The sequence below is a fragment of the Cnephaeus nilssonii genome (genome assembly GCF_951640355.1).
Source record: "Cnephaeus nilssonii genome assembly, chromosome: 3".
Taxonomy (NCBI): Eukaryota; Metazoa; Chordata; class Mammalia; order Chiroptera; family Vespertilionidae; genus Cnephaeus; species Cnephaeus nilssonii.
In genome coordinates this window covers 41,940,369-41,964,015 of record NC_137074.1, presented here as the reverse complement: position 1 = coordinate 41,964,015, position 23,647 = coordinate 41,940,369, and the positions used below count along the sequence as shown (strand labels likewise).

Sequence of the window (23,647 nt, the reverse complement as noted above, 5' to 3'; positions counted from 1 at the left end):
TAGATAGAATTGGTTCCTAACAGATCTCCTCATCCCTTACTAATGAATACTGAGTGCCAAGGCATGCTGCAAGAGATACAACAAAACAAGACATAAGGCTGCCCTCAGGACATTTACTTATCTGGAAGGAGGCTTGCAAATAAACTTCAAAGTGACAAATGCTATGAAAAAGATAAAATGGAGTGCCAGGCCGGGGTGGCTCAGTGGTTGAGCATAGACCTATGAACCAGGAGGTCATGGTTTGATTCCCCGTCAGGGCACATACTTGGGTTGTGGGCTTGATCCTCAGCGTGGGGTGTGCAGGAGGCAGCGGATCAATGATTCTCTCTCATCATTGATGTTTCTATTTCTCCCTCTCCCTTCCTCTCTGAAAGCAATAAAAAAAAGTATATATATATATTTTAGTTTCTGAGTTCTATTTTATTTATTTACTAAATCCTCACCTGAGGATATTTTTCCATTGATTTTTTAGAGAGGGAAAGATAGAGAGAAACACTGACCACTGGGGAGGAGACTGCAATCTTGGTACATGCCCTTGACCAGAATCAAACCTAGAACCTTTTGGTTTGCAGTCCAATGCTCTACCCACTGAGCCAAACCAGCTAGGGCTAAAAGTAGATTAAATATATACATAAAATAGAGTGATGTGATGTAACAGGAGAAAGAAGGTTATGGGTGGTCAGAGAACGCCTCTCATTTGAGCTAAAACCTAGAACTAATGAGGAAGCAGCTATAAGAAGGTCTGGTCTGGAGGGAGAGCATTCCAGCAGAGGGCACGACAAGTATAAGGGCTCAAGGCAGGAAAAAAACTTGCCTAATTTGAGGAACAGAAGAAGGGCATTGTAACTGCAGGGATAGTGTTAGATGAGAAAATAAACTGGAGCCAGCTCACACAGGTCCTTTTAGGTCACAGTAACAAGTGTGAGCTCCTCTCACTTCATTTTGTACACTATTGCCAAATTAACATTTCAAGAATAAGTAGCTTTTTCAGACACTTCTGCTCAGAAACTTCTCCACATTCCCCAATGCTTTCCAAATATCCTTAGTATGACATGGAAAACCCTCCATGATCTAACCTATATCTTATACAGACTTTTGTTTCATTATATATCCTGGCTAAATTTTTTTTTTTAATCCTCACCCCAGGATATATTTAGAGAGAGAAAGGGAGGGAGGGTGGGAGAGAGAAAGAGAGAAACATTGATTGGTTGCCTCCCATACCCACCTGGACTAGGGATCCAACCCGAAACCTAGGTATGTACCCTGAATGGAAATCAAACCCACAATCTTTTGGTGTATGGGACGATGCTCCAAACAACTGAGCCACCCCACCAGGGCCTGACTAAATTTTTTACTTCAGCAAGGTGACCTATTAGCTATCTCTTGCACAAAGCATGTATTTTCATTTCATACCTTTCCCTTTATATTTTTACTAGAGGCCCGGTGCACCGATTTGTGCACTGGTGGGGTCCCTCAGGGTGGCCTGCAGGGATGGGGCATAAACAGCAGTCCAACGCCGCTTGCCACTCCTGCTCATCCTGGCCCCGCTGCGCCTGCTGCCGCCTCCCCTCGGTAGGCTCGCACCCGCTCTGCTGTGGTGGGCAGCTGTGAGCATGAGTCTAGCGCCCTTCAGTCAGTGGTCAGGTGAGTGGTGCTCCCGCTGTGGGAGTGCACTGACCACCAGGGGGACAGCTCCTGCATTGAGCGTCTGCCCCCCCTGGTGGTCAATGCGCGTCATAGCAACCAGTCAACTGGTTGCTTAGGCTTTTATATATATAGATTTTTAAATTGGATTTATTGGAGTGACATTGCTTAATAAAATTATGTAGGTCTCAGATGTACAATTCTATAATATATAATCTATATATTGTATTGTGTATTCACTATCTCACCTTCCCTTTATTTTTATTTTTTGTTATTCATTCATTTGTTTGTTCTTTTTTTAATTTTAAATTCTTTAAAGTATTATATAAGTCTCCTTTTCCCCCCATTGACCTCTCCCCAGCCATCCCACCCCCCAGCACATACCCTCACCCCCGCTCCCACTGTCTGTGTCCATTGGTTATGCTCATATGCATGCATTCAAGTCCTTTGGTTGATCTCTTACCCTCTCCCCCACTGCCTTCCCTCATAGGTTGGACAGTCTGTTTGATGCTTCTATGACTCTGGTTCTATTTTTGTTCATCAGTTTATGTTGTTTATTCACCTTCCCTTTACTTTAAATTTCTATCAAAGCAATATGTGTGCATAGTCAAATAGTATTAAGAAAGCTCTGAACAGCCCTAACTGGTTTGGCTCAGTGGATGGAGCATCGGCCTGCGGACTGAAGGGTCCCAGGTTCGATTCCGGTCAAGGGCATGTACCTTGGTTGTGGGCACATGCCTAGTAGGGGATGTGCAGGAGGTAGCTGATCAATGTTTCTCTCTCATCGATGTTTCTAACTCTCTGACCCTCTCCCTTCCTCTCTGTAAAAAGTCAATAAAACATATTTTTTTAAAAAAGAAAGCTCTGAACAGCAATCTTCTGTCCCATTTCCCTCCCCACCCCAGTATACATTTTTTAGCTCATACTATTTATTTGTCTTCACTTTTCCTAGACAATTAAAAAATATTTATTTTATTTATTATTTTTAAACTATATTTTTATTGATTTCAGAGAGGAAGGGAGAAAGATAGAAACATCAATGATGAGAGAGAATCATAGATTGGCTGCCTCCTGCACATCCCCCACAGCAAATAGAGCCCACAACCCTGGCAAGTGCCCTGACCAGGAATTGAACTGTGACCTCCTGGTTTATAGGTCAACGCTCAACCACTGAGCCATACCAACCAGGGCCATTTCCTTTTTATTATTATTATTTTAATCCTCACCTGAGGACATTTTTATTGATTTCAGTGAGAGGATGAGAAACAGAGAGAGAAACATTGATGCAAAAGAGAAACATCAACTGGCCACTTCCTGTAAGTGCCCCAACTGGGAATGAATCCAAAACTTAGGCATGTGCCCAGACGGAGATTCAAACCTGATCAAACCCTTTTGTTGTATGGTATGCCGCTGACCTACTGAACCACACTGGTCAGGGACATTTCCTTTTATTTTTTTATTATTTTTTTAAAATATATTTTATTGATTTTTTACAGAGAGGGATAGAGAGTTAGAAACATCGATCAGCCGCCTCCTGCACACTCCCCACTGGGGATGTGCCCGCAACCAAGGTACATGCCCTTGACCGGAATCGAACCTGGGACCCTTCAGTCCGCAGGCCGACGCTCTATCCACTGAGCCAAACCGGTTTTGGCTTCCTTTTATTCTTAAACTAGTGGCCCGGTGCACAAAATTCATGCACATTAAAAGGGAATTAATTAGAGGAAATATTTTAATATTGCTATTTGCCCTTTCTTTATAATAGAAGTGTCAGAGATTAAAGAAAATTAGTAAAATGTATATGAAAATCTCCCTCCTGTCAGAGTCTGGGGCATGCTGCAGAACCTAGAGTCAAGTTCCCGCCAACCACCCACACGTGTTTTGAAAACGCAGGAGACCCAGACCTGGCTGGCCCCACCCCCATCAAGCCCCTCCGGGGGGGTTGTGGCCTAAGGTCCCCTGGCCTGGCACTGGGGTGGGGGGCCACGACCTGAGGTCCCTGTCAAGTTCCACTGGGCAAGGGGCGTGGCCTGAGGTCCCCTGTCAAGCCCTGCCAGGCAGTGGGTGCAGCCTGATGTCTCTGGCTCCTGCCAGGCGCCATGCATATTTGCATATTCCTCTATTATATAGATAGATAGATGACTTCACTTTGTTGCAAGATTTTAATATTGTTTTCAATCTTTCCTCTATCCAATCGAATAGGTAAAATATTCATAATTCAAAATTCAGAAAGTATGTAAGGATGGATATAGTCTCCCTCCTATTTGGTCTCTAGTCCTCCAGTTCTCAGTGGAAGGAAACAATTTATTTTTAATTTCTAAGAACTCTTTTTGTTCTCTGGTTCTTCCTTTTTATAGCACTTTCTTCATTCTCTTTTAATTTTGAGAATTATAGCTTCATTCCTGAAGTTTTTAAAAAACTCCTTGTCATTGTTTCCTTGATTTCAATTTTGTTTTAGTCTCTGCCTTCTGCGTTGGAAGTCTCCTCAAATGGTTGATGGCCCTTGGCAGTCTATTCACATTTGAGAGTGAAATACTAAAAAGCTGATTGGAAGCTGTCTATGTCCAAGGCTTATTAACAGGCTTCAATGTAGGGTGATCAAGTTGGGGAAATACAGCTTATTTTCCCACCAAAAGAAACAAAAAAATATATTTTTAGGTCCTTTTCTGCAGTGTTCAGTTTGTTTGTTTGTTTGTTTGTTTTAATTTCTTTATTGATTAAGGTGTCACATATTTGTCCTCATCCCCCCATTCCCATCCCACACCCCTCCCCATGGATGCCCCAACCCCCTGTTGAACTTAACCATTGGTTAGGCTCTTATGCATGCACACAAGACCTTTGGTTGATCTCTCCCTTCTCCCCCCACCATCCCCTATCCGCCCTCTGAGGCCCGATAGTCCGATCGATGCCTCCTTGTTTCTGGTTCTGTTCTTGTTCATCAGTCCATGTTGTTCATCATTTCCCCTAGATGAGCAAAATCATGTGTCACTAGAGATATACTTATAAGAATTGAATGTGCGACGAGCAATAATAGTTATGCTGACAGGCAAATGAATCAGTCTGTGGTGAGTTTCTTTCTGGACCAACAGTTCTTTTGAGACCCAATATCAATGTCCACCAGTTCCTTATGAGTACATGTCGGCACTGACCCCTCAGCTCTGGATGGTGGACAAATGGTGGTAATGCAGGTCCGACTCCCTCTGGTTTGGTCTCGGCCGGACCCAGGGGCACGGCTTCACCCGGATCCAGGGGCCCACGGCCTCACCCGGACCCGGGGCCAGGCTCACCCGGATCCAGGGGCCCGCGGCCTCACCCGGACCCGGGGCCCAGGCTCACCCGGATCCAGGGGCCCGCGGCCTCACCCGGACCCGGGGCCCAGGCTCACCCGGATCCAGGGGCCCGCGGCCTCACCCGGACCCGGGGCCCAGGCTCACCCGGATCCAGGGGCCCGCGGCCTCACCCGGACCCGGGGCCCAGGCTCACCCGGATCCAGGGGCCCGCGGCCTCACCCGGACCCGGGGCCCAGGCTCACCCGGATCCAGGGGCCCGCGGCCTCACCCGGACCCGGGGCCCAGGCTCACCCGGATCCAGGGGCCCGCGGCCTCACCCGGACCCGGGGCCCAGGCTCACCCGGATCCAGGGGCCCGCGGCCTCACCCGGACCCGGGGCCCAGGCTCACCCGGATCCAGGGGCCCGCGGCCTCACCCGGACCCGGGGCCCAGGCTCACCCGGATCCAGGGGCCCGCGGCCTCACCCGGACCCGGGGCCCAGGCTCACCCGGATCCAGGGGCCCGCGGCCTCACCCGGACCCGGGGCCCAGGCTCACCCGGATCCAGGGGTCCACGGCCTCACCCGGACCCGGGACCCAGACTCACCCTGACCCAGTTCCCAGCCTCACCCGGACCCAGGGGCGCGCAGCTTCACCCGGATCCGGGACCCAGCGGGGTTTCGTCTTCTTGATCCCATTTCCTGTTGGTCAATTCCATCTCAGTAATTCCTTCGGCCATTTTCTCAGAGCTCCAGGGCAGCCGCCGCAGAATTCGTTGGGTGGCAGGCTCGGCGAAGCTCCGGTGTGCCCGGTGCGCGGCAGCGGGCTGGTCCGGGGTGGCTGCGTCGGCCCTTGGGTCTGCAGCGGTGGCCAGTCACCGAGCGTGCGCACCTGGCCGCTTCCGGGGCGTTGAGATTCTTGAAGGACTCGGAGGTCAGCAAGCGCGGAGTCTCCCACCCCATGTCTCCCAGGGGCTCGTCTGTCCGTGCTTGGCAGCGAGTGGGGCCTTCCCCTCAGCCGGAGACCGCCGGGGGAACTGCGCCGAGCACGTTCCAGGCCGCCACTGTGTCGTCTGAGCCATAGTTCTTAAAGTGTGATCTTTGGGTCACCGGCATCAGCATCATCCCGAGTACCCCTCTCTTTTATTCTAGTTGTAGAGCATCTGCTCCGTCAGCCCTCCGGTGATTCTGGATGGTGTCTGCTCTGCTCTCCCGTCGTAGACTCAAAATTGTTGTGGTAGGCAGCAATCAGGCTTCTGCCCTATGCCTCCATCTTGGTCTTCCTTTGTATAGTTAAGTCTTGATTGTTGTTGGTGTCACTGGTAGGAATTGTCCTCCAGGCCAATTGGCCGTGCAGATCCTCTGTGTCTATAAAGGAAGAGTTGCTGTGTAGGAGACAGATTTATGGGCCGGGTCTTGGTGCAGCAAGGCTTTGGCGCTCACTGAGTCTGCCTCTGGAATGTGTCCTTTATGCGAGTGGTTGAAATCTGGTGTCATCTCACACCGACCACTAGATGCCCTCGTTTCTGGGTCTCCAATGGTGTGTAGGTCAGCTACTACCTGAGACCACTCAGCAGGACTTACGGCAAAAACTGCAGTTTCCTCCTCCTGTCTGAGCGTCCCTAGAGCAGTCCGACTAGAACCGCAGTTTATCTGGTCAAGCTGCCATAGGGCAGGCCACCCACATGCAAAAGCCGTTGCTTGGAGCCCAGGTGTGCCTGCAAGGCGTGCGGGGCGGACCTGCAAAACGAGCGGGGCGGGTCCCAGGGCGGGGCGAGTCTCAGGGCGGGGCGGGGCCTCAGGGCGCCACCAGGCCATGGCGAGGCGAACCGCACTGGCTGCAAGTCTGCTTTTTCTGCTTTCCACGTTTCCAAGCCCCCTCATTCCGCACTCCAGCGCAGCAAACACTGATTGCTGGGCGCACCTCCGCAAGGAAGTCACTCCCACTCTCCGACCCGAAGGCCGAGAGTCCAGCCTCTCCCCGCAGGCATCTGGGGAGCTAATCTCCCCTAGGGTTGGAACAAAAGCCACAAGTCCCTTCCCCCGACCCACGCGCCTCCGCACCTCAGCTCCTCCAGAGTTCGCTCTTTCCTCTTCTCTCTTAGCTGTAAATCCACCATTCAGCCAGCTCTCCTGTGGTTCTGGGTGGCAGATGCTCTGTGCGCGGCGAAGTTCCTTTGTTTAACTTTGAAATTGCTGTGCGCGAAGTTCCTTTGTTTGACTTTGCTGCCTTCTTGGTTCTCCTCTCTCAAAATGGCTAGAGGACTTGAGTGTAAGACAGGAAGTCTTAAGAATCCTCTAAGTCGGTGTTGGCGGTCTCCGGGGCCCCGAGGATCTCAGTGGGGAGATGGGCCAGGTTGGTGACGCGGGTGGGCCCGTCTCGCAGAAAGATGGTCTCTTCCTTCACCGAGAGCCGCTGCGCCGAGTCCGCGGCCGCCGCCACAGCAGCTGCCGCGGCGCCCACGAGCTCATGGCCCCGGCTGCGGTGCTGGCTGAAAGGAGCAGCCGCCCGGCCTGGGGAGACGCGAGCAGGAGTCGCCGCACTCACCAGTCCATCTTTTAGTTGTTTTTCCGAAACTGCCATGCGAGGCAGCAGATCAGCCGTTCACCTCCGCCGCCATCTTGGCTTCTCTCCTAAGCCAGTCCTTTCAACAACCCTTCTCCCTCCTGGCTTCACTTCCTTCTCCACCTAAGGGTTAGCATTCAAAGACGGCGCCCCTGGCCCTCCGTTTCCTACTCCTCCCCGTGGACGTAGCTGGAAGCAGCCGAAACGGGGAGAGCCCTTGCCTCCTGAGGTCTGAAACCCAGCCCTCCGGTGGCCTTCTCTCTGAGCAGCTTTCCTCCTTGTAAATCTGGGATTAGTCTTCAGTTTGTTTTTGCCTGGAGATATATTGGTGTGTGCTGATATTCATAGCCATAACACTAATATACTTTCAGTAAGTCCTTCAATTTCAATCTAAATATATTTTTATTGATTTTTTTACACAGAAGAAGGGAGAGGGATAGAGAATTAGAAATATCGATGAGAGAGAAACATCTATCAGCTGCCTCTTGCACAGCTCCCACTGGGGATGTGCGCACAGCCAAGGTACATGCCCTTGACTGGAATCGAACCCGGGACCCTTCAGTCCGCAGGCCGACGCTCTACCCACTGAGCCAAACCGGTCAGGGCCAATTTCAATCTAGCCCCTAACCTCCCATCTCTATATTTGCTGTTGAACCCAGAGGCTCTAATAATTTACATTTCCCCCAAGGTTCTGAAATTTCATTTGTTATGCTGGGCACTCATGGGCTGTCAGTCTAGAAACTCATGACCTTTGGGTTTGGGAAATCTTTGTATTTCTTTGGTAATTTCCTCCCCACCATTTCTCCAAAGACTGAATCTCCCATTTCTTGCAGGGGAGAAATAGAGGTAATGACCTGGCTGGATCATATGATGGGGAATGGAGGGGCTTTTATTTCTTAAAATTTTTATTGTTGAAAGTACTGTATTACATATGTCCCCTTTTGTCTCCTGTTGATCTCTTCTAAACCACCCCCGCCCCCCATCCCAGGCCTCTACCACCCACTTTGTGTCCATTGGTTATGCATATATGCATACAAGTTCTTTGGTTTGATCTTTTCCCACTCACCCCACCCCACCCCACCCCACCCCCTGCCTTCCCTCTGAGAGAGTCTGCTCCATGCTTCCATGTCTCTGGATCTATTTTGTTCATTAGATTCCACATGAGTAAGATCATGTGATACTTGTCTTTCTCTGACTGGCTTATTTTGCTTAGCACAACTCTCCAAGTCCCTCCATGCTATCTCAAAGGATAAAAGACCCTTTTTTACTGCTGCATAGTATTCCATGTACCACAGCTTTTTTATTCACTCATCTACTGATGGGCACTTGGGCTGTTTCCAGATCATAGCTATTATAAATTGTGCTTCTATGAACATAGGGGTGTATACATTCTTTCTGATTGTGTTAAGGGTTTTTTAGGATATATTCCTAGAAGTGGGATCACTGGGTAAAACGACAGTTCCATATTTCATTTTTTGAGGAAACTCCATACTGTTTTCCACAGTGGCTGTATCAGTCTGCATTCCCACCAATGGTGTACTAGGGTTCCCTTTTCCCACATCCTCATCAGCACTTGTCATTTGTTGATGATAGCCATTCTGACAGGTGTGAGTTGATACCTCATTGCATTTTAATTTGCATCTCTCTGATGATCAGTGACTTTGAGCATTTTTTCATATGTCTCTTGGGCTTCTGTTTGTACACTTTGGAGAAGTGTCTTATTTAGGTCCTTTGCCCATTTTTTAATTGGATTGTCTTCCTTTTGTTAAGTGGTATGAGTTTCTTATATATTCTGGATATTAACCCTTTATCAGATGTATCATTGCCAAATCTGTTCTCCTATGCAGTGGGCTCCCTTTTCGTTTTGTTGATGGTTTCTTTTGCTGCGCAGAACCTTTTTATTTTTTTCCAATTTACATTATTTCTTTTTTTATGTTTAATACATCTTTATTGTTCAGATTACAGTTGTTCCTCTTCCCCCCCCCCCATAGCTTCCCTCCACCCGGTTCCCACCCCCCCTTTACCCTTACTCCCCCCCCCCCGCACTGTCCTCATCCATAGGTGTACGATTTTTGTCCAGTCTCTTCCCGCACCCCCTTTCCCCCAAGAATTGTCAGTCCACTCCCTTTCTATGCCCCTGATTCTATTATATTCACCAGTTTATTCTGTTCATCAGATTTTTTATTCATTTTTAGATTCACTTGTTGATATATATGTATTTGTTGTTCATAATTTTTATCTTTACCTTTTTCTTCTTCTTCCTCTTCTTAAAGAACACCCTTCAGCATTTCATATAATACTGGTTTGGCGGTAATGAACTTCTTTAGCTTTTTCTTATCTGTGAAGCTCTTTATCTGACCTTCAATTCTGAATGATAGCTTTGATGGGTAATCTTGGTTGTAGGTTCTTGCTATTCATCACTTTGAATATTTCTTGTCACTTCCTTCTGGCCTGCATCATTTTTGTTGAGAAATCAGCTGACAGTCATATGGGTACTCGCTTGTAGGTAACTGTTTTTCTCTTGCTGCTTTTAATATTCTCTGTCTTTTGCCCTTGGCATTTTAATTATGACGTGTCTTGGCGTGGTCCTCTTTGGATTCCTTTTGTTTGGGGTTCTCTGCGCTTCCTGGACTTGTAAGTCTATTTCTTTCACCAGGTGGGGGAAGTTTTCTGTCATTATTTCTTCAAATATGTTTTCAGTATCTTGCTCTCTCTCTTCTTCTGGCACCCCCATTATTCTGATGTTGGTACGCTTGAAGTTGTCCCAGAGGCTCCTTACACTATCTTCATATTTTTGGATTCTTTTTTCTTTTCCAGTTGGGTGTTTTTTTGCTTTTTCGTATTTCAAATCTTTGACTGATTCTTGTGACCCTCTAGTCTGCTGTTGGATCTCTGTATATTATTCTTTATTTCAGTCAGTGTATGCTTAATTTCTAGTTGGTCCTTTTTCATATCCTCGAGGGTCTCACTAAATTTATCGGCGGTTTCTAGAAGATTCTTGAATAACCTTATAACCGTGGTTTTGAACTCTATAGCCAGTAGTTTGCTTTCCTCCATTTCTTTCATTTGTGACTTGTCTCCACATTTTGGCTGCTTCCCTGAGTTGATGGAGTTGCTTTGTGTGCTAGGTGTCCTATAGGGCCCAGTGCTCAGCCTCCCCAGTTACCTGAGGTGGACATTTTTGGTGCACTCCTTTGTGGACTGTGTGCACAGTCTTGTTGTAGTTAAGCCTTGATTGTTGTTGGTATCACTGGGAGGAATTGACCTCCAGGCCAACTGGCTGTGAGGATCAGCTGTGTCTACAATGGGAGAACTTCTGTGCTGGAGACACCCTTATGGGGCAGGACTTGCTTCAGTGGGGCTTTAGTGCTCACTGAGTCTGCCCCCTGAGTGTGTCCCTTATGGATCTGAGGAGTTGTAATCTGGATGGTCCCACTGTGACCACTGGGTACACTGGCTCTTGGATCTCCAAGGAGGTGCAAATTTAGCCTCTGCCTGAGGCCACCCAGCAGGAGCTATGGAGAGATCTCCAGATTCCTCTTCTTTGGGGTTTGGAGGTGCCCAGATGAGGCCCAGCTGTGAAGCAATGCAAGCTGCTTTGGAGCCTTGGACCTTCTTTTGGAAGTTCTGGGGCTCTCTGACCCAGCTGCAGTTTGTTAGGTTAATTTTAGATTGCAAAGGACCAGGCCATTAATATTCAAAAGCCTCTGCGTACAGCTGGTGTGGGGTTGTAAATTGGGTGGGGCGGGGTCTCAGGGAATCAACAGGGCAGAGCAAACAGCAATGGCTGACCGTCAGCCCTGCCCTAAGAGGCCCCCGGGTCTCAGTGTCCTGCGGTAATCGCTGCAAGCACCTCTGAGAGAAAGCCGTCCTTGTGTTCTGGCCCGATGACAGACAGTCCAATTACCCCCCTTATGAGTCTGGGTCCCCAGAGTCTTGCCCGGAACTGGAGTTCAGAGCAGTCGGTATCTTGTGTCTCCCTCCTGATTGAAAAAGACAACAGCTACTCAGTTGCCAGCCCCTTTCCGTGAGCACCTCCATTCCTCCTCTGAGTGTCAGTGTGCTTTTCTCTTTCCTTCTAATTGTAGAATTTCCACTCAGCCAGCCTTCCGGTGGTTCTGGATGATGTCTGTTTTGTCTTTTAGTTGTAGTTTTGAAGTGGTTGTGGGAGGCAGCAATTTCAGGTGTTTACCTATGCCGCCATCTTGGTTTCTCCTGCACAACACCTTTTTATTTTGATGTAGTCCCATTTATTTTCTCCTTAGTTTCCTTTGGCCTAGGAGATGTATCCACAAACATATTGCTATGAGAGATGTCTGAGATTTTGCTGCCTATGGTTTCTTCTAGGATTTTTATGGTTTCACGTCTTTCATTAAGTCTTTTATCCATTTTGAGTTTTTTTCTTTTTGCTTTTTTAATACATTTTATTGATTTTTTACACAGAGAAATAGAGAGTTAGAAACATCGATGAGAGAGAAGCATCAATCAGCTGCCTCCTGCACACCCCCTACTGGGGATGTGCCCGCAATCAAGGTACATGCCCTTGACCGGAATCGAACCTGGGACCTTTCAGTCCACAGGCCGACACTCTTTCCAGAGCCAAACCAGTTAGGGCCATTTTGAGTTTATTTTTATGTGTAAGATGGTGGTTTAGTTTCATTTTTTTGTATGTATCTGTTCAATTTTCCCAACACCATTTATTGAAGAAACTGTCTTGACTTCATTGTATGCTCTTGCCTTCTTTATTGAAGATTGAGCATAATGGCTTGGGTCGATTTCTGGGGTCTCAGATTGTTCCATTGGCCTATGTCTGTTCTTATACAAATACCGGGCTTTTTAAAAAAAAAAATTTTTTTTTTTAGTGTTGGGCTGTTTTGATTACGCTGGCTTTGTAGACTAACTTGATATCTGGTATTGTGATCCCTCCAACTTTGTTCTTCTTTCCTAAGATTGCTGTGGCTATTTGGGGTCTTTTTTGGTCCCATATAAATTTTTGGAGTATTTGTTCTAGAAATATGCCGTTAGTAATTTAATAGGGATTGCACTGAATCAATGGATTGCTTCGGGTAGTATGGACATTTTAATGATGTTAATTCTACCAATCCATGAACAGAGTATATTCTTTGGAGGGCTTTTTCTTACACAGGTTTTTGTGATCCCCCTCTACTCCATCCCATTTTCAGCCCCAATCTTTACCCCTTTCTGCTGAGCCTTTTCTGGGTTCAGAAGGGCATATTGGTTTGCTTTTTTTGTTAATAACCACCTGAGCAGGTAGAATCCCTATCAGTCTGTTCTGCTAACTTTCACTCTCATTTATTTTTCATTTTGCAAAATGTTGATGTCTCCCATTTAGTCACCTAGTTTCCCTTATCATTGAGTCATGTGCTTTTTTATTATCTTTGTTAATCCTCCCCCAAATATATTTTTTCCATTGATTTTTTAGGAAGAGTGGAAGGGTGAAGAGAAACATGGATGTGAGAGACGCATCAATTAGTTGTCTCCTGCACAGGCCCTGACCAGGGCCAGGGTTCAAACCTGTAATCCAGTTATGTGCCCTTGACTAGGAATTGTTCTCAACCCTTTGGTGCAAGGGCCGATGCTCTAACCACTGAGAAACACTGGCCAAGGTGTCATGTGTATTTTTAAAGAATTCTCTTAGTGGCATTTGAATAGGGTTTTGGAGGGAGTAGAAAGCCCATGTGTTTAATTTGCCATATTTAAATGGCTTTGTTTTAAATGTTCCCTTCTACCTTTTTCTATTTTTAGGCCACTCAAGCATCACAATCCTACCTGCCTTTCCTAATCACTGTAACTGGAAGGAATCTGTTCTTCCTAAAAAGTTCTATAGGCCACTCTGGTCTCTGCCATCCATTCGGTACAAAGCAGAGGTGCCCTATATTTGTATTTAACTGATCCGATTGAGTCCATGACATGACCTTCATATGCTGTCCAGGCACTAGATCTTATACCTGGCAAAGCAGAAACTGAGATTGACTGAGTAAGGAAAGTAAATGCCAAATCCTGGCCAGCCTGTTTTTCCTCTTTAAAAATACTTAGTAATGCCCTTTCACACCTCTTGAGTACAGTTCAGGATCCTCCTCTTCAGCTAACTCCATTCTACCCAACTGAAATGAAGGGAGGCAACCATTTTATTTGTGATTTCCAGGAGGGCCACTTGTTACCAGTAACATTTGCCACAATTTCAGTATCAATAGAGGATAGGTTATATGAAGACAACAAAGAGCTCAAAAAAATGAGATAGAAGAGCATATGGCTGAGGTTAAAGGAGACAATACAGCAGTGACAAACTCCAGTTGTAGAGTCCTGTAACAAATCCTGGCCCTATCAATTCCCAATTACAGGACCTCTCTGAACTTCAGTCTCATGAAAATAAGGATAAGGCTACATCATAGGGCTGATGTGAGTGAACTAACACATGACAAGTTTTTAGCAAAATGCCTGTTATACAGTAAACTCTCAATATTATGGGAAAACCTATTTTGCAGGATTTTACTGTTTTTAAGATATCCATTGCTGGCTTGGGTTATATAAGCCTCTGTGGGTAACTTCCCTTTACCTAGGCATTAAATCTGCTGAAGCAAAAAGAACTCTGGCTTATGAGACTCAACTCCTTAGCTTTACCTCTCAAGAGTAATGAGACCTTGCCCTAGCTGCTTTGGCTCAATGGACATAGCATTGGCCTGTGGACTGAAGGGTCCTGGGTTCGATTCTGATCCAGGGCACATGCTGGGGTTGTGGGCTCGATCCCCAGTAGGGGGTGTGCAGGAGGTGGCCGATCAATGATTCTCTCATCATTGATGTTTCTATCTCTCTCTCCCTCTCCTTTCCTCTCTGAAATCAATAAAAATAAAAAAAAAATAAAAGAGTGATGAGACCTTGAGCAAATTTCCTTATCTTTAAGATGAAGAGTAGCCCAGTTCCTCTGATAGTAGTACTGGATCAACTGGACAAAGCATGAGGGACTGGCAGGTGGTTAATGGACTTTATACATGCTTGGCATCATCACTCTTTGGCAGAGAAGTGCTTGGACTGGACACTCTCTGGAAACAGGCTTAGGCACACTACTCCAGGATCACAAATTGGTCTGCAGAGACTAAGTCCTCCATTACCCAGGAGCCGTGGCAATGGTCAATTAGCAAGGCACCACAGTACCACCTAGTGGCCATAACACTCCTCTTCTCCTGCTCCCCTAGGTGTTAAGGCTGTCATGTCAGAGGTTCAGAACTCTTTGGTCACCTATTTCAACAGCTGATCAGTCAGAGTTGGACAGAAACCAAACACACCCACTCTCTCTTTTTTTAATATTAACAAATACAAGCAGCAGAAAGGGCCAGCTGCTCTCTGCTGCTTCCCCAGGGAAAGCCAAAATACAAAACTGTGCCTCTAGCCTTCCTCTAACTGCAGGGCCTGCTTAGTTCCTCATTAGGCAAAGCTATTTTCCAGCCCAACTTCCCTCATCCCAACTCCTCAGTCAGGATGTGAGGCACATGGTTGCTGGCAGTGAGAAGAATACTGTAGTTCCAGCTTCTGCTCCTTTAAGTCTCTGCCAGGATGGTGGACACTCATATTCTGCAACTAGCCTCTCACTTGCCCTGGCCCAGAAGCCAGGAGGGCCTTCACTCACACCACAGGAGCAGGCAGAAGGACTTCAGTCATCTTCAGATGACTCCTCTTCTGCCTCTTTTAACCACTGGATGAACCGCTGCAGCTGTAAGACAGCATAGAGGATAGCTACTGAGGGAGGAGCATATATCCTTCTGTTCTCCTTGGTGGATAAACAGCTCAAACAATCAGAGTCCCAGGGACCAACCACCCTGTGGGCCAAGGGCCAGACAACCATCATGGCAAGACTCACCTGTTGGTTCTTACGCAACTGCTGGCCCTTGTCAGTTGTATCCCTTTGGTTGTACCAGCTTAGGATTGTTTCCTCAGCTAGGATTTCCAACTGGTAGAAAGCCATCAATACCTGCAGAAGGCCAGCAGAGATCTCAGGGATCATGCAGAGTCCAGCAAGATTAATGGATAACAGAGGAAGAGGAGGCAAGATCTTAGCACCCCTCACTACCAGGTTCTTAGCTCTCTTCTATACACTGAATAACCTTCTCCAAAACAGAAAAGAGTAAGCTCTTCACGGTGGTACTGGGACAGGTATAACTTCTGGAACTATTGCTAGGTAGTGCTCTGCGCATTCCCAGGGCAAAGCTGTACTATCCTGGCAATGAACACAATACCAGAGATGGATGATGCTGTTAACCAAACTCCATACTGGATTCATGTCAGTCTCTGTTTGTAGCTCTATGGAGGTCATCAAAGCCTGTTTCAAAGCAAATGCAGGACTATGAGTCTTAAGGTGGTATTCACCTTGGCCATGGAAGTACCAAGTGCTTCATGCTCCAGGAAGAAGTCCTCAATGGCTGCCAGCGCTTCCAAATGATCAGCTGCACGCTTTATGTAGTTCCTAAAAACAGGGCTCCAGGCCTTGAGCAGCTATGGAAGAAAGGAAAAGGGAGCTACAACATATGCCTGAGCACATACACCTGAACAGCAAAGAAAATAAATATTGATAGCATGCATATTTCATGATATGGGAAGACAAGGAGATGATACAGGCCCTGTGGAATCATATCAGAAGGACTTAGTAACTGCTAGCAGTCAGGGTTGGGGAAAAAGAGGTTCCCCAGCGATGGTGAAAGGGGGTCAGATATGCAGGCTGCCTCAAAAATACCTATTCCTAGCCTACAGGCTGATCTCATTCTGAGTCAAATCATTTACGGTCAGAGAGTCTAAAGTCCAGATCTATTCTGGGTATACCTTTGGGGTCTGATATAGCCTGAATCCTGGAGTCTCAAAGGCCACTCAGTATTGAACCTAACTGGACTCCTCTGGACCAACCAAAGCTGCTCTAGAATCCAGTATGATTCCAGAGGTGAGGAGAAAGGAACCACCAGTAACATAATATGCCACAACAAGACCTTCTATTCCTGATTTCTTTTAAAATCACCACAGCAAGGATGTGTATTTGCTTCCACCCAATCCCTTGTACTCAGCCCCAATCTTTGCTCACGGGAAGCAGCAGGGCACAGTAGCGGTTTGGATCCAGCGGGGAATCTATTTGTTGCAGGGGGAATTCCAGGACCACGTGGCTCAGTACCTGCATCACCTCCTTTAGGCTTATGTTGTAGGCGTACCTGTGGGGAGACTGTGGTGACACCAAGGCCTTCCTTGGCCCTTTCAGCATGCTGTAGGGCTGACTTTGGTAGGACACGGGGGAAGAGGAAGTCAGATGGAACAACGTGGAAGGGGAGAATTTTGGAAGGTGGAATATGCCAAGACTAAAACCTAATGCTCTCCTTGTTCCAAATGCTACTGGCTTTGTACAATCGGGATGTCAAGGAAACAGGTTCCTATGTGGGGAAGAAACAGGAGAGCCTCTGTCTGGGATTACTCCAGGGAAAGAAAATAGGGAAATAGGGAGGGGAAGCTCTTACTTGAGAGAGTTGATCTCTAGGACTAGGTTATCACAAGAAATGTTCTCCTCCTTGCCCCGCTGTAGTGTTCCCAGGACTTCATTCTGGAACACTAAAAGCAAGAATAACTTCGTGGGGCCAACATTACTCCAGAATGTGTTAAGTCACCTAGTTCTGACTTGATACCAAACCCCTCGTGGGAGGAATACAAGTCTTTGGCTAGTTGATCCAGATAAAGAATAAACTGGAGGTTTTCCTCTTTTATCCCAAGATACTGCTTCCCTGGCCACTCACCTTTGATGTCATCCATCTGTGGGGAGCCTGCCCGGCTATCTAGCTCCTCAGAATCCATACTTCGCTCACTTTCCGTTTCACTTTCTTCTTCTATGTTGATTGTGAGTCCTGAGAACCCATAAAGGATGAGAAAAAAGAAAAATAAGGAATGAGCCATTAACAGAGATTCATATATATGGCCTGTCTGCATGAATAAAGCAGTGAACAAGTAGTCTGACTCTGAAGTGTTCACTCTCCTTCAAAATGTTCTGATTTGGAAAGGGTTGTGTGTATGGCAGGACTAGGCCTAGCTCACCCCACAGACTCTGCTGTAGTTCCTCCTCTTCTTCCATGTTCATGTCTGCAGCTTTCCAGAGGTAGCCCTGGCCTGCAACTCCGACTTCTGCTGGATTGTAACCTGGAAAGACATTGATCTTTAGCAGAGGCCTGTGGAAGTACCCATCCCTCCAGGAGGAAACACTAGTTTTTCTATGGGGCAGAGAGACACACAGATGCCCCACACCTGCTGAGCCTCACACCTTTCAGCTTCACTTTCTCCTTTTCTTGATCAGCCCCAGAATCATCACTGAACTGGCTATCGTCCTCATCTTCCTCTGCATCTGGAGGGTGCAAAGAGATCACCGAGCCCTCAGGCAGTGTGATGTTTGGACCCACTACCACCTAGGGGAGAAAAAAGGAGTGGGTGGCACAGATCCATTAGTGTGTTGGAGAAAATTACATTCTGACAAAGAGAGTGACTATTTTTTACTAAGCCAAGTAGCAGGCCATGAAACCACTGGATTTGGGATCTCATTTCAGGCTGGATTATAGTTGGACATAGGTCCCTTCTGGTTTAGCATGTCCACCACTCAGTTTGGGGCCTGTACAGAGTATGGAACCGGTTCTTACCTGGGAAGTGAGGACACAGTGTGGCTTCAGTGTAACTTGTTCCTTGACCTCAGCATTGTCACAAAGCAGAGACTGATGGATCTGTGCTCCAGCAGCCACTCGAACACCCTGCCACAGGTAGGCTTGGTCCAGCACCACGTTATCACCTGGCTCAGGACAGGAAGAACTCCTGGTCACTCATGGCTCCAACTCCAGACCAGGGCCAATCCTGGAAGACATGGCTGACTGATACCAGCATAGCTCCCATCCAGCTCAAATACTCCATCCCCCAACTCACCAGAAATACCTGCTTCCCTTCTAAGCCCAGGCCTGAGAGTAGAACATTGCTCAGCCTGACCATCCTCCACCAGGTTTATGACAATTATAGACTATCACACAGGACTTAAGAACCTGAGAACCTTCAAGATTTCTGGGGACCTCTAGAACTCAAGAAACTTATTAGATTCATGTCCATATCTATCCCACCTCTTCTTGTACATTTCAAATTAAAATCTTATTGGTCTTTTAAAGGGGCAGTTCAATTTAAAGCATCACATTCCTATATCCAAAGTGAATCACTAAGAGGCTAACCAGGCAGTATGATAGAGTAAAAAGGACACTGGACTTAACTATCAGAATACTTAGATTTAAGCCCCAGGACTGCCTCTTTAGCTATGACCTTGGGCAACACAACCTCTTTGAGCCTTACCTATAATCTGGGGATAAGTAACACCTTTCTCACAAGGTTTTAGTGAGGATGAAATGAAATAATGTATGCAAAAGGCCTTTGTAAGCTGTAATGTACAGATGTTATTATTGCATGTTAATTATTAACTTGGTCCTGAATATGAATATAGGGTAGCCTGGAATGTGAGGAATCACCCAGTAAGAAGCTCACAGAGCACAAATTAAAGCTTCACTGTTTTTACATCTCTGTTCCCTCCTTTATTAAGGTAGCCACTCTAGTTCCCTATTCTCAAGGACTATTCCTCTGTCTCCTTCTATGGAGACATGGGCCTCCCCAGGTTCCTACTCTTAAGATGACTGGCTCGACTCCCCCACCTGTGCTCACCAATGTGACAGCCAGGGCCAATGACACTGTTGGTGATGGAGCAATTGCTGCCAATGACAGTGCCAGAGCCCAGGAGCACATTTTCCTCCAGGATGCTGCCATGGCCCAGGCTGACCTCAGGCCCTCGGTAGATGTTGTGCCGGGAATGAGTGCAGTTCTGAGTTGTGTTGTCAGTGAAGTTTGCCTCTGGGGTGAGAGGGTAGACCCATCGGCGGATGACATCAGCGCAGACAGCTGCATACATGTGTAGGTTGGAGACCCGGGCACCATATTCCCTAGTTGTCACATGCATGTGGATCTGGTTCCCTAGAATCTGAATGACGACAAGGAAAGGGAGGTCGCCCAAGCAAGCAAGAGAGGAAGAACACCCTCAGGTACAATACTTTTCTTACCTTCTTAAGTTTCCCTCTGCCTCTCAATGTCACAAATGGCCTGAGACTTTTCTTTTTGTACTGTTTCCCCCCAACCCCAGCTATTTTCCTCCCGCCTAAGGCTCAATAAAACAGAAAAGGGGACCAAAAGTTATCTGTATGAGATGAAATCTTAGCCCTCTTATATTATTTTATTAAAAACATTTTTTTTTAAATTTATTGATTGATTTTAGAGAGAAAGAGAAACATCAGTCTGTTCCACCCATCCACGCATTCACTGGTTCACTCTTGCATGTGCCCTGGTAGGGGATTGAACCCAAAACCTTGGCGTATTGGAAGAATGCTTCAACCAACTGACCTACCCAGCCAGGCTTAGTGCTCTTTTAAAGAGGCACTGGGAGCCTTTTCTTACCTCCTCATTCACTAACAGGCCTCGCACAAAGTCGTCCCGAGTTTGATAGTCAAAGTTGTCTGTAAAGAGTTGAGCCACCTATGGGAGGAAGTTGGATGGGGTCAAGGTTAAGTGCTATTCTTTGGAAGCAAAGATAAGTCCCCAGAGACCTATCAGACCTATGACAGTGGGTCAAGGGCCAGAATCCCAATATTGGAGTCAAGATGACAGCAACTATTTGCTGTAGAACAGATTAGAGAAAGAGGGAGTAGAAATATACCCTGCCTTCTGAGGGCAGGGAGGGGAAGTAACACATCCTCAGAGTTCTACTCTTTGATGTGCAGCCCTGGCCCTGAATGGGTTCACCTGAGGAGAGCAGATGCTGATATGACAATCCAGTAAATCATAGCGAATCTCCACTCCATCTCCACTACCCTGGAACAAGCTCTGTGGAGAGAAGTTATAAGGATTTTAACCAGTCTCACTGAGTCCTGTCACTTTCCGACTTCAAAAAACCCAGGCACCCACACACCAGAGGAAAAGAAAAACGTCGAAGGCCTTGGGTCTTCTGAAAATGGAGAACCCGGTTTGTGGCACTATCCATAGCCACTACTACATTGTCTTCATGGCAACGAGTTGGATGACTAGGGGATGACTCCTTGAAGATCATTGTCATCACAGACACATTTTTTTCTAGCTTTCGCCTCAACCTACAAAGGATAGGAGGGAGAGAGTCTTAGGGCTCTGCTGGTCCCATACCGTTGTCCCTACCATTTTCCCATCCTAACCTGTGTTCCTCCAGGGCTCTGGTAATATTGATGTTTGAGATGACGTCCCCATATACCAGAAGGAAGTCAGAGCGCACCAAGGCCTTGGCATCAACATCACGGAGAACATCCCCCAGTGATCGATACAGATCTGATGTAATTATTCGAACCACATTGAGAGATGTAGGGCGGCACCACTTGGATTTCCTAAAGGAAGGGGGGGTGGTGGTAGTGAAGGGATTGAGTAAATCAAGCATAAAGATCATGTAGAACTTCCCCATTTTTCTCCCCCAATCAACACTCATACTCCTTCTCTATGGCTTTTTTGAATTCCTGCCAGCGTCCCTCAACTTCAAAGGGCTTTATGAACTTATAATTAATGGTTTCAGCATCCTGTGTTACAAGGCTTGTTTTATGGGTTAGAGAAACATGGTTATTTCCTCTCCATAGCCTAACCCCCATCCTCAAACATGGATTTGAATTCAAATTCCTGCTAAGACTTAGGTTATACAAAGTCTCCTGGGAACAAACTTTCATGCCACTTTTTTCCTTTCAAAACCCAGATCAAATTTAGGAACTGTCTACTGGAAACTATGCTAATATCCAAGTCTTTATTTTCTAAGCTTCCATAAATCTTGACATTTACTTTTCCAAGATTTCACCAAACAATTGTTAAGTGCTTATTATGTGTTTGGTAGTAAACTAAGCACTGAGAATATTAAGATGAGGAACACCCACATTTAGTGGCTTACCACAGCAATAAAAAACAAAAAAAAAAAAAAGAAAGAAAGAAAGAATACAAAGATGAGAAACAGCTCAATATTTAGAAGCTCAGTTGAAAAACAAACATTTTACTCTTATAACTTCCATATTGGAGCCATTCAATAAAAAGCAAAACCCACTGGGATCAAACTTTACAAGAGACTCAGGAAAAATCCAAATGTCATTCTTTAATTTTTGTCACAGTTTCAGCTCTCACCTCCGATAATTGAAGAGGATGCCCTTAGACTTTATGATGGCCTTTACATAGACACATTTTCCCACTTATTTATTTATATTCATCCTTAAAAAACTGGACAAAAATGGTGAAACATGGAAAGAAAAGTTGCAGGGCCTTACAGTAAATGTTCCTTGATTTGAGCAGCTTTCCAACAACAAAACACAAAGGTTTCCTGTACACCTGTGGCAGTCAGAAATTCCAAAGTGTAGTCAATCAATGCCACGTTGGCCAGCGGCAAGAGGACCTAGATGAAAAAAAAGTGAAGTCTTGAATCTGGCCCTCTGCGTACCTTTCTTTCCCCCATTACAACAACAATTTTCACTCCTATATCAGTGTTTCCAAATGCTATAGTTTTGTTTTATCTTTCAAACTTAAAAGTAATCAGGCTTCTGCTTTTGATGTTCATAGCATGCTCTAAGCATTAGTCTGGTGTTGCAATTTCGATATAGTAAGCATAGAATCTACTTGCTTAGCATCAATCAGACACAGAGCTCTTATACTACCACCTCTGACAAAGGAGACTACTGGAAATCATATCTCCAGATACTTAAGCACTGCTAAGGCCTTTCCCCCATAAAATTTCCTTCCTTGATCCCCTTTCTAAGAGTCGGGGCTAGCCAACCTCAATCACCTGTCCAAAATGAGTCGCCATTAGGCTTTTTGCTGGGAGTGAGGAGTTAGGATTTCCCCTGAACTGAATGCAGTTCCCTCTCTTTGAACTAGGAATGGCTGAGTGACCCAGCAACATCCAGGAATAGCTCATAGCTCAGTCCAACGCCAACCCCCCCCCCGCCCCAGTGTCTAGACCAGGGATTTTCAACCGGCGTGCCACAAGAAATTTTAAAACATGCAAATACCTAGCTAGTTAGTCAGGGGCACTGACCACTTTTCCCTTAGATTGTTCAAATAAAAATAGACAACAGCCAACACAACGACAGATATCCGGTGTTAAAGAATCAACATTATACCTATTTTTTGGTCAGATCAGCAATATATATATATATTGGGTGCCACAGAATTTTTGTAATTAGCTTATGTGTGCCATGAGATGAAAAAGGTTGAAAATAGCTGGTCTAGACAACAAGACAGAGGCTGCTGCTGGCAACCAGCCACTGAGCCTGTTCTGGTCCTTTAGACAGATGGCACTGGCTGTCATTAAACCCTGGGAGGGAAAAAGTACACTGTACCGAGATCCAAAAGAGCTGTTCCTATGGGATCAGACCAGTCTGCTCTTTTTTTTAGGCAAGAGGAAGTGATATTCCCTTTCCCCTAAGGATTTCTTTTTTTTCTCCGCATAAAGGCTTCGCAGCCTCCTCAGGGGGCGTTGACTCTCCGCGTGAAGGCTTCTCACAAGCGCTGCTTCTGCAATTTAGCCCTCGCATGCCTACCAACCCTGAGTTAGACAGCACTGCCAAGGCTGCCAGCCAGCCTCTCCCCTGGTCAGGCTTGGACAGTCGGTCTGCTTTTCCCCTAACTAGATAAACCCGATTTCGGGGAAAGAGTTTGGACACACGTCCTCCCAGAGCACGCCTCGCCAGGCAGACGGCAGGTTAACGAGCTTCAGCCCCCCGCCACTCCGGGCCCTCCTACTGCTCTCCCCAAGGCGCTCACCCGAGGCTGGTCCTTGGAGATGGGGAAGAAGCGGCGGTTGAAGCTATCCGCTACCAGAACTGCTTGTAGGGGCGGCGGCGGTTCCTCCTCCGCGGCTCGGGCTCCCCCACCGCCGCCGCCCCCTCCTCCCGGCCCGCAGACACTGCGCTTGTTGGCCCGACTGGGCATCGCACCAGGCGGCACCACCACAGGGGTCGCCATCTTCTTTCACGGCCACCACTTCCGCACGGAAACTGACACCGCACGCAGGAGGGGACAAAAAGGACCCGGTACTCAAAACGCGGAGGACTAACGAGGGGGAGGGCGGGG

General features: G+C 46.8%; 1 protein-coding gene across 1 annotated transcript; it reads right to left on the bottom strand.

Moving 5' to 3' along the window:
* Positions 1-14,780: 14,780 nt before the first annotated feature.
* Positions 14,781-23,645, bottom strand: EIF2B5 (eukaryotic translation initiation factor 2B subunit epsilon). Its single transcript, XM_079765309.1, has 16 exons — positions 23,339-23,645; positions 21,847-21,971; positions 20,749-20,934; positions 20,493-20,670; positions 20,327-20,407; positions 19,982-20,059; positions 19,199-19,511; positions 18,148-18,293; positions 17,778-17,919; positions 17,555-17,656; positions 17,260-17,367; positions 16,987-17,077; positions 16,563-16,686; positions 15,860-15,985; positions 15,354-15,464; positions 14,781-15,206 (listed from the first exon to the last, which is right to left on the bottom strand). Exons 1-16 carry the CDS (start codon positions 23,537-23,539, stop codon positions 15,147-15,149), a joined length of 2,172 nt encoding a protein of 723 aa, XP_079621435.1. The 5' UTR covers positions 23,540-23,645; the 3' UTR covers positions 14,781-15,146.
* Between the last annotated feature and the right edge of the window lie 2 nt (positions 23,646-23,647).